Consider the following 10048-nt stretch of genomic DNA (forward strand, 5'->3'; position numbering starts at 1 on the left):
GGTCTACCTAACTTTATTCCTTCTTTTCACATTTAAGAAATATATTTCATAACTTTAGTCATATGAATATTTGTCATTGAGAGGATTACCTAAGGCTGCAACACAGATTAGGTTCTGTTTTCAAGCTTCATTTGTTAGGCCTTGGTCCTCCTAGTACTAGCTAGTTACTAGTTATTTTTTTATTTTCTGGTTGTAATGGTTCTATATTGCTTCTTTGTATATTTTTAGTGTTTTATTTAAGAAAATCCTTAATAATGTTTCCAGTTAATTAATCATTTGTAATTTTTATGATGACTAGAGTCACTAGACCTTTTGGTAAGGAATTTCCAAAACCCTTCTAAATTCGTTTGAGCTACCGATGTAGCGTATGGTTTAAATATTTGCTCTCTAAGTACATTTCTTTTCGTTTGAAAAAAAAAAGGTACATTTCTTTTCTTCTATCTTTCTCTCCACTCGAGCACCTCTCGAACTTTTGTGTTCCCCCTCTGTATCCTTTGTTAAAAATAAGAACTCACCAACCACTTAGAATAGATTTCCGGTTTGGGAAAAGAGTATGGCAAATCCTCCCCTGCTAATTCTTTAAATGTGACTGGTTTTTAAGCTTTTTGTACCTTTTTGTGCAGCTAAGTGAAAACACTTAAAAACCAGTCTTTATACGCCTTCAATTTTCACCTAAATGTCGAACCCGTGAAGAACTCAAAAACAAAATCAAACATTTATTTATTTTTTGGGAAAGCATATATGAGCTCAATTGTATAAAATGAATTTGGTGTACCCCTCGACCATATAACCAAAACAAAAGGAACTTCCATTAAATTATTAGACAATTGAAAGATTTAAATGTTGATAGTTTAACAAGTTCAATATGTGTTGTTTTAACGTTTTGTAATTAATCTGAATTTTAAGTCTCATTTGAAAATACATTATATATATACGTTTTATGTAAGAGTCGAAAGTATTATCAAAGATTGATTTCAAATTTAAAATGATTATGATCCAAATTTTGATATTACGTTGTTATAAAAAGGGTATATAGAGCATAAGAGCAAGAAGGTATCCATACGAATTAATAGTTATATATTGCAATATAATAATTAATAACCAAAATGAGTAGTATAAAAGATTAGTAAAGATGCAAAAAGAATAGAAAAGGACATTGAAAAAAAAAAAGAATAATTGCTTTTTAGAAAAAGAGACTTTTTAGCCTTTTTTCAGTGCCAGTGGTTGGATTCTTTGCTTTAATCCAAAAGTGAAAGTGAAAGATGCTCTGCTTTCTTTGGTTTCATATTCCAGTTTCTAATCTCTTATCTTCGATTAGTTTGACCCATTTACACTAAATACCAAAATCGTACAAGCTAATAATCTGAAACCTCTCATGTTCTTCTGACATGCATTTACCAGAGATGACAATTTGGAAGTTGAGAATATTTATCTCTTAGGTTCAGGGGCAAAAACGTAATTTTAAGTTCAAGATAGATCACGTAGATATTATTAATCTAAAGGTTTATATATTTTGCAACTTCATCGCACAATGGAGAGAAATATCTACACCTCCAAAAATATTTCTGTTTGTGTACAAACAGTAAATACTATATCTACTCTTACTTCGAAACAACAAAATATCTACACGGACTTTTCTTCTTCCACAAGGTAACAATTAGCTAAACTCAAATCTCTCAGTTCATGAATATATATATATCTATATCAGTGTCTGATTATTGTTGCATGCTCTCCCTGAAGTTCATAGCTCTAGACATCGCTGCAGGGTTTGCTTGTAGACTGTGAGAAGTTTCAGTGACCAAGCTGCTTCTGTTGCTGTTACCCTTTGTGTCAAATCCATTGAACAAACTGAATCCTTGCGTTTTTTTCTCGGGTTTTGTCGGTAACTTAGACCACACCGCGCTCTTAGTAGCTTCGCTATTCATTTTAAGAGGTTCTGAAACCAATCTTGCTCTTGTAGTAGTTATTGTTGTATTAGTATCATTGATTCTTCCTTCAGTTTGATCTCTTGACCGTTTTCCTAAACACGGTGATGTCTCTGAGGTAGGGTATATCGGAACCGTGCATCCCCAATAAAAGGGGACAGGGTAGAAACTAGCATTAGGACCCGTTGGACTCCATTGGTAAGGCCAAGGAGAAGAATTATTAGGTAACATTACTTGCGGAGGAAGAAACCCTTGGTAGGTTTTGTGTTCTTGGGAAACTGAATCAGCGCTTATTTTTGTTGTATCTCTTGATTGATGCTTACCAGCCTCTGTCACCGAAGATTCCGAAGAACCGAAGCTAAGGATCGTCCCGGAGTTATTATTATCACAATCCTCAGAAGTGACTTGCAAGTAATGGTTTGAAGAAGCCCAGCCTTTGTTCTTGCGACGACCTGAGCCAACGGGAACGTTCCTCATGGAACCACCAGCTGTCCAATACCTCTGACAGTTCCTGCAGAAGTAACGTGGCTGGTTCACGTTGTAGTTGTTGTAATAACAGAATTTGGTGTTTGCGCTTTCACATCTAGGACATGGAAGAAGCTTGTCTGGTTTCTTGAGAGCCGTTGATTTCTCTCCTGATGTAGTACTTGTTGTCGTGATCTCGCTCTGTTGATCACAATTGTTCTTGGAACTTCTTGGTGATGAAATCTCAGATACTGCTTTTGGCGGTTCGTTTAGATCTGATAATATGTATGGATCTTTGAATCTGTTACTTTCTTGATCACTTTTATTTGCCGGAACCTGAAAATTTTGAAGAATTTTGATTAGAATTAGCAAAAGACATGACTTACGGATATAAACATTCACTTTTTAGCCTTTTTAGTAACAATAACAAAGTAAAATTAGCTTGGTGAAAGCTGTTGAATCTGGCATGTTTTCCTAATTCAATTATAAAATAAACTTTTTGTTTGTTTGTTTATGCAATTATAAGTTTAAATCTTGTTTCCTTAATTATGCAATATTTTTCCAGTAAGAATTCATGGAAATAAAAAGTGAGATTATCAGAATACTAAAATGAAAGAAAATCAGAAAAATTTCAACCAGAAAGTCTCAAATTTTACGCTAACTCAAAAAGAATAATGAAACTAAATTTCAGATCGAGATCGACCCATTAGTAGAATCCATCAGCCAAGAAATGGGTTTGTCTCAGAATCATAAAATGGACCCGCCATGGAATCTCTCAATAAGTTCGTGATTGATTAATTAATTAACACATAACACAAAAAAAAAAAAAAATGATGAAGATTCTCATGACATACCCATATTGGTCCAATAGTTGGAGAACAAGAAGATGAAGAAGATGACGAATCCTCCTTGCTTTGATCAGAAGAAACATCGTGAACATGGGACAAAGACGATGGATCATAACGATTCACATCTAAAAGAGATGTGATTGTCCTCCCAAACAACTTTATCTCCCTATCTATAGATTTAGACATAACTATTTTATCTCCAATTATGAAACTTCTAGAAATATGAAGGTCTAATAAATGGTTTCCTCTGTTTTTTTTCTCTATGAAGATCGGAGGAAAAAAAAAGAGTATGAAGAGAAAACAAGAAGGGGCTTGAGGTTGGTATTAATGACGATAGATAGTGCATAGAAGAGAGAAAAGTACACGTCAGAATAGAGAGAGAGACATGTAGAAATATGAGAGCCACATGTTTGTGAAGAAAGTGGGCATTTTGAGATCTTTTTCACGCTCTTTTTGATTCCCCTTTCTAGTGGCGTTTTAAAGATTTTCTCACCTCTCTTTGTTTTGCCACGTCGGATTTTAAAAGGAATAATCGAAGAAAACACTTGGTTCTTATTCAAAATGGTGTAAACGTATTGAAAAAGATTAAACCTAAAACATAAGATAAAAAGTCAGATGTACATAACATGAAAGTCATACTAATAAACAAACCACATTTCGAAGAAAAAGGGGTTTTTAAACTATGACCCATATTCATCTTTCTAAACCCGGTTTTACAAATCCATTGACGTATGTATGTATAAGTCTTCATAAATTATTAACAAATTTGTATAAAGTAATTAATTCAGTAGTTTGGTAGTTCAATAATTTATCATAGACTTAAGGGATTAGTGTTTGAATTCTCTTACCAGTGTTTGCATTTTTTCACTGCGATTTTCTATCATGGTTTGTAGTCACAAACACACAAATATTCGATTTTTGTAGGTTTTTGAAATCAAGTATGGACTTCCATTCAAGATTGCTCGGTTATCAGTTTTTTTTTGTTTTTTAATGTTAGATCCTACTAGTAATACAAAACGGTACATATTTTTAACGGGTAAATAAAACGTTAATCGATACTAAAATTATTCAAACTGTACAAAATAACTGTAATACAAAGTAATACGAAAAAGCTGAGAATAACGTTTTTGGTAACACTTTTGACTTTTGTTACTAGTAATAAAACGGTAAATCCCGTACCGCAACAATATAAGGTTACCAATCAGAACTATACCATTATATGATGTTAATACAGTTGCATATCAACATCCGAAAATTCTCTCTTCTTGACAGAATTAGGTACAAATACATATCTGACATGATTATTACATGTAAATCCGACAAGGCATAAACTATCAATGCCAAGCTGTGTAACCACGTAGCACATGACCCACATCGTCTCCGAAACATCCTACATCTAAGCCCACGTCAGCTGTAATACACCACGTGTGATCACAACTCTTAAAAAGGTTCGTCTGCCAGAATCTAGCTGTTCGTCAAGCATGTGACCAATGAATATCCGACACGTGGATTCAATAGGAACATATTTTCTGGTGTAGGGTTTTGTAGTAGCGTATCCAACATAAACAAAGGCATCGTTGTGCTCTTAAATTAATGGAAAGTAATCAAAAAAGATTTGAAAAAAAGTTTGTGGTAGTAAGAGAGGGCTATGTTCTGGTTGTGTCTGACACGTGGCATTTTCCAGGTATGAGATAAGGCTGGACCATATCTTTTTCGGGATTATTGTCTAAAATGCCATTTTTTTTGTAAAAACTTACGAAAATGACATTTTTTGAATAGTTTATGGATTTTGCCATTTTTTAACACTTAAAAATGTACGTATTTATGATTTTTTTTGCAAAAATATGTAATTTATACCAAATACTAAACCCTAAGAACAAATGGAACCGACTAAACCCAAACATAACGAGTGAAACGCATGTTAAATCATATTTTTAGAGTCTGAAAAATGGCAAAATCCACAAACTATTTAAAAAATGGCAAAATCCACAAATGCTATTATAAAAAATGGTAAAATCCACAAATGCCATTATGAAAAATGGCAAAATTCGTAATTAATTCTATCTTTTTCTCTTATCGCGTTAAGTCTTTTCGATCGTGTTTTCTTTTGTTTATTTTGTAACATTTGTCGGCGTATTTTGCAAATTATATCCCTACTTAATAATATCCACTATTCCGAGAGTTGCGTGTTACTTTTTGTTGTTGTGTAGTTACGATGAAAAGTAAGATAATAGATGTTCCATGACTAAGATTGACATAATGAAAGTTGATAATCATTTTATGAATTCTAAGGTTCAATGTTCATATTATTGATTGTGAAAAAGAATATGTACTTTATTTTTAATAGTAAATGATATTTGAACTTTTGACAACTAAAAGCTATGATGTATGAGTAAGAAAATGTTTTGGAAATAAGTAATTTATTTATATCATATCTACATACTTAGTATCCAAAATAAATAAAAGTAGTATAAAGTTAGATGTTAATTAATAAAGTGTAATGAATGTATGTAGATAAATATTTTTATTGTTATAGAACTTGTTGTTCTTATTGATTAATGAATAGGGTTTCGATACATATTTATACATGATGAGGGGAGACAAATCTCCATTGGGCTAGTAAACCCTAAAGTCCAAAAGCCCACTAAGATAAGATAGACCGTCATAAAGAGAATCATCTAGAATATAGACATGGGCCTTCTAGAATATGGATTAGGCCCAACGGTTATGGAGTCCATCCGACCATGCGATCTATAACACTCCCCCTTGGATGACATAACCGTGTAGATGCCAAAAGATCTCAGTAATACGCTCGGGGATGCTGCCTCATTAAAACCTTACCAGGAAAACCCATTGGGATAAAACCATGGTTAAGGAAAAAGAGTACAGCACGTATTACTCCCCCTGTTTTGGTCATCCTTGCAAGTCCTTAAGTCTCCGCATTCCAATTTGATGCGTGAGCTTCCTCAATGTCGATGTTGGTAACGCCTTGGTGAAGAGATCGACTGAGTTGTCGCTGGATCGAACTTGTACCACTCGAACTTCTCCATCCCTTTGCAAGTCATGCGTGAAGAAGAACTTGGTTAGGATGTGCTTCGTCCGATCTCCCTTGATGTAGCCGTCCTTGAGCTGAGCGATACAGGCTATCTTGTCTCCTCATATGATGGTCTTTGATGTTGTAGTAGCTGCGCCTTGAAGAAGGCTGCCTACGTACCCTTGGAAGGGATCAAGCCACACGTAGTTCCTATTTATTGACCATGCCATAATCTGATTTTACCTGCATTAGCAAAACAAACTAAACCAAAGCAAACTAGACCTTCTTTGGTTAGATCAGTATAGAATAAAACCCAAATAAACAAACATAGGAAGAATAGAATTTAAAATTTAACCAAACCTTCCTTCAAACCTTTCTAGTGCCTTTGGGTTGATCATGAACTAAATTTAGACAAAGGAGGTTCACGGCAAAACATATGTCTGGTCTAGTGTGGCTAGCCAAGTACATTAACGCTCCTATGGCACTGAGGTATGGCACTCCAGGATCGAGAACTTCTTCCTCATCCTTCTTTGGACCGAATGGATCACTATCCAATCCGAGGCTTCTCACCACCATTGGGCTGCTCAATGGGTGGGCCTGGTCCATATTGAATCTCTTGAGTACTTTTTCAGTATATGCCTTTTGATGCACAAGGATTCCATTATTCACGTACTCAAGTTGCAACCCCAAACAGAATTTTGTCTTGCCTAGGTCTTTCATCTCGAATTTTTCTTTAGATATTCGACTGTTTGGGCGATTTCCCCAGAGGTTCCAAGGATGTTTAAATCATCCACATATACTGCTATTATCACAAACCCTTTGTTTGCAAATTTCTTTATGAAGATACATGGACTGATGGGATCATTCTTATAACCTTCTCTGACTAGGTACTCGCTTAATCTATTGTACCATATGCGTCCACTTTGTTTCAGTCCATAAAGCGATTTGTTCAGCCTTATGCAGTATTGGTCTCGAGACCCTTTCTTATCTTTATCTTTGAGCTCAATACCCTCTGGTAATCTCATATATATTATCCAGTGGACTTATATAAATATGCAGGCATTACATCCATTAGCCGCAAATCAAGTCTTTTTCTTTATATAGCCAGACTTAGCAAAATTTAAATGTCTTAGCATCCACCACAGGGGAGTATGTTTCTTCATAATCTATCCCCGGTCTTTGTGAGAATCCTTGTGCTACAAGCCGTGCCTTATATCTCACGATTTCATTATTCTCATTTCTCTTCTTCACAAAGACCCATTTGTGTCCTACTGGTTTTTACATCGAATGGTGTCCTTAAGGTCGGACCAAACTCATTCCTTTTCTTAATGATTCTTAGCTCCACGTTTTATGGTCTTGTACCATTTAATCAATTAAGTCTTTGAGTGCACTCTAGTATAGACGTGGGCTCCTGATCCTCATTTATATTCATAAATTCAAGTGCTACCTTGCATGCAAAATCATCTTATGTCGACATTTCTTATATGTTCCATTATGTTCCAGACATGATATAATCGATTTGAGATTTATTATGGTCAGGACCTTTAATACTTTGCAGCTTGGCGTCCCAAGCTACATTATATGGTACCTGTACCTTAGAGCCGGCCGGCCTTATCTCCATGTCTGGGATGGTTTCCTTAGTAACCTCGGATTCCTATTGCACCTTTCTTTGATTTTCGAGGATTTTTATCTTTGGAACCTATTGGTCTACCACGTTTCTTTCGTGTGTTAGACTCGGTAGCAATTTCATTGATTCCCTTTTGGATATCAATACGTACTGGTGCATTACAAGCTGGTATGTACGTTTTTGTAACTTTCTTTGGGTCAACAAAGGAATCTGGCAATTCATTAGCTAGCTTTTGCAAATTTATTATTTTCTGGACCTCTGATTCACATGCCAGAGTCCGAGGATCTTGCCAATTCAAGGATGTTTGATTCCATGATATTTCTTTTATATCTTTACCCAGCTTGTTCGTCTCTCCACCTAAAGTAGGAAATTCGGATTCATTAAAATGACAATCCGCGTATCTAGCCTTATATAGATCACCCGTAGTTGGCTCTAGATACTTAATAATGGTGGGAGAATCAAATCCAACATATATTCCCATCCTCCTTTGAGGTCCCATCTTTGTTCTATGTGGTGGAGCAATCGGTACATATACGGCACACCCGAAAGTCTTTAGATGGGATATGTCTGGCTTATGACCCATGAGTAATTGGGATGGTGAATATTTATGTTCACTAGATGGCCTTATGCGTATAAGCTCTGATGCATGTAAAACAGCGTGTCCCCAAGCGGCTACTGGAAGCTTCGACCTCATGAGTAATGGTCGAACTATCAATTGAATTCGTTTAATGAAGGATTCCGCTAATCCATTCTGTGTATGTACATGTGCTACGGGATGTTCCACACTTACCCCCATGGACATACAGTAGTCATTAAACGCTTGGGACGTGAATTCACCGGCATTGTCTAGACGTATAGTCTTAAGCGGAAAATCTGGAAAGTGGGCTCGCAGTCTTATTATCTGGGCCAATAACCTAGCAAACGCTTGGTTTCTAGTAGATAGGAGACAAACATGCGACCATCTTGTCGATGCGTCAATGAGGACCATAAAGTATCTAAACGTCCCACATGGTGGGTGTATTGGTCCACATATATCCCCTTGTATTCTTTCCAGAAAATTTAAGGTCTCTTTATTTACCTTAGCCGGTGATGGCCTTATAGTGAGTTTCCCTTGTGAACATGCTTCACACGTGAGATTCTTAGGGATAACTCGTTTCTCTTTTAGGGTGTGCCCCTTTGAATTAGTTATTAGTTTACGCATCATACAATGACCCAGATGGCCAAGCCGGTCATGCCATAAAGTGAATCTCTCGATGAACTCTTTGTTCATTGCCATATTAGCTTCGATCATATTGATTTTAGCATAGTAGAGACCAGTGGATAATGCGGGTATAGTCTCTAGGACTTTCTTATGTCCTTGGGTGATCTCTTTGTTCCCTTCACCCTTTGTTTCAATATGGAAACCATTCAATCTTATATCTTTGAAACTTAATAAGCTCCTCTTCGAGCTGGGTGAATATAGGGCATCGCTTAGTTCAAGATGCGTGTCATTTGGTAATAGAATATGGGCTTGGCCGTAGCCCTCAATAAGATTTGCTATACCCGCTAAGTGCTAATATTGGCATTTTTCATTTCTTATCTTTTGTGTGGCTCCACTATCCACCACAATTATGTTCTTGTCCTCGGCCATTTCTTATATGGACAAGAATCATGTTCTAAACATAAAATAATATAAAATAAATTCAAGCAAATAACAATCAATGAACACATAAAATGCAAAGAAAAACATAGAGGTTTTGATGTCGAAGTAAGATTTATCAACTTGATTCTTTTATGCAATCAGAAGTTTCATACTCTATTAGATCATCTTGATCATGTTCACCATCTTTATATACCAAATGGGCTTTAGGATTCTTCCCTTTTACACTCTCTTGATAGAGGTCACAACGATGTTTGGAAGTCCTACATATCTTAGCCCAATGGTTTCCCATTCCATATCTATGGTATACTCATTTGGTCGAGTGTTGTGGTTTGGAAATACCACATCGTCCTCGCCCTCGACCACGGCCAGAATTGGGTCTACATCCACGGTTATAGTGGTTCCCACGGCCGGATGAGTTATAGTGGCCACAACCACGTCCTTTCAATACCACATCTATGGCATACTCATTTGGTCGAGTGTTGTGGTTTGGAAATACCACATTGTCCT

At 36.0% G+C, this 10048-nt stretch overlaps 1 protein-coding gene across 1 annotated transcript; it reads right to left on the reverse strand.

Moving 5' to 3' along the window:
- Nucleotides 1–1486: 1486 nt before the first annotated feature.
- On the reverse strand, nucleotides 1487–3896 carry LOC9323308 (cyclic dof factor 5). Its single transcript, XM_021035664.1, has 2 exons — nucleotides 3245–3896; nucleotides 1487–2726 (listed from the first exon to the last, which is right to left on the reverse strand). Exons 1-2 carry the CDS (start codon nucleotides 3422–3424, stop codon nucleotides 1716–1718), a joined length of 1191 nt encoding a protein of 396 aa, XP_020891323.1. The 5' UTR covers nucleotides 3425–3896; the 3' UTR covers nucleotides 1487–1715.
- Between the last annotated feature and the right edge of the window lie 6152 nt (nucleotides 3897–10048).

Source organism: Arabidopsis lyrata (genome assembly GCF_000004255.2).
Source record: "Arabidopsis lyrata subsp. lyrata unplaced genomic scaffold ARALYscaffold_2, whole genome shotgun sequence".
Classification (NCBI taxonomy): Eukaryota; Viridiplantae; Streptophyta; class Magnoliopsida; order Brassicales; family Brassicaceae; genus Arabidopsis; species Arabidopsis lyrata.

Excerpts from the sequence above, each read along its gene's own strand:
- LOC9323308 (XM_021035664.1), bottom strand. The coding sequence starts at position 3,424 with ATGTCTAAATCTATAGATAGGGAGATAAAGTTGTTTGGGAGGACAATC. Across the intron at positions 2,727-3,244 it reads CAACTATTGGACCAATATGG|GTTCCGGCAAATAAAAGTGA; the intron begins GTATGTCATGAG and ends CAAAATTTTCAG.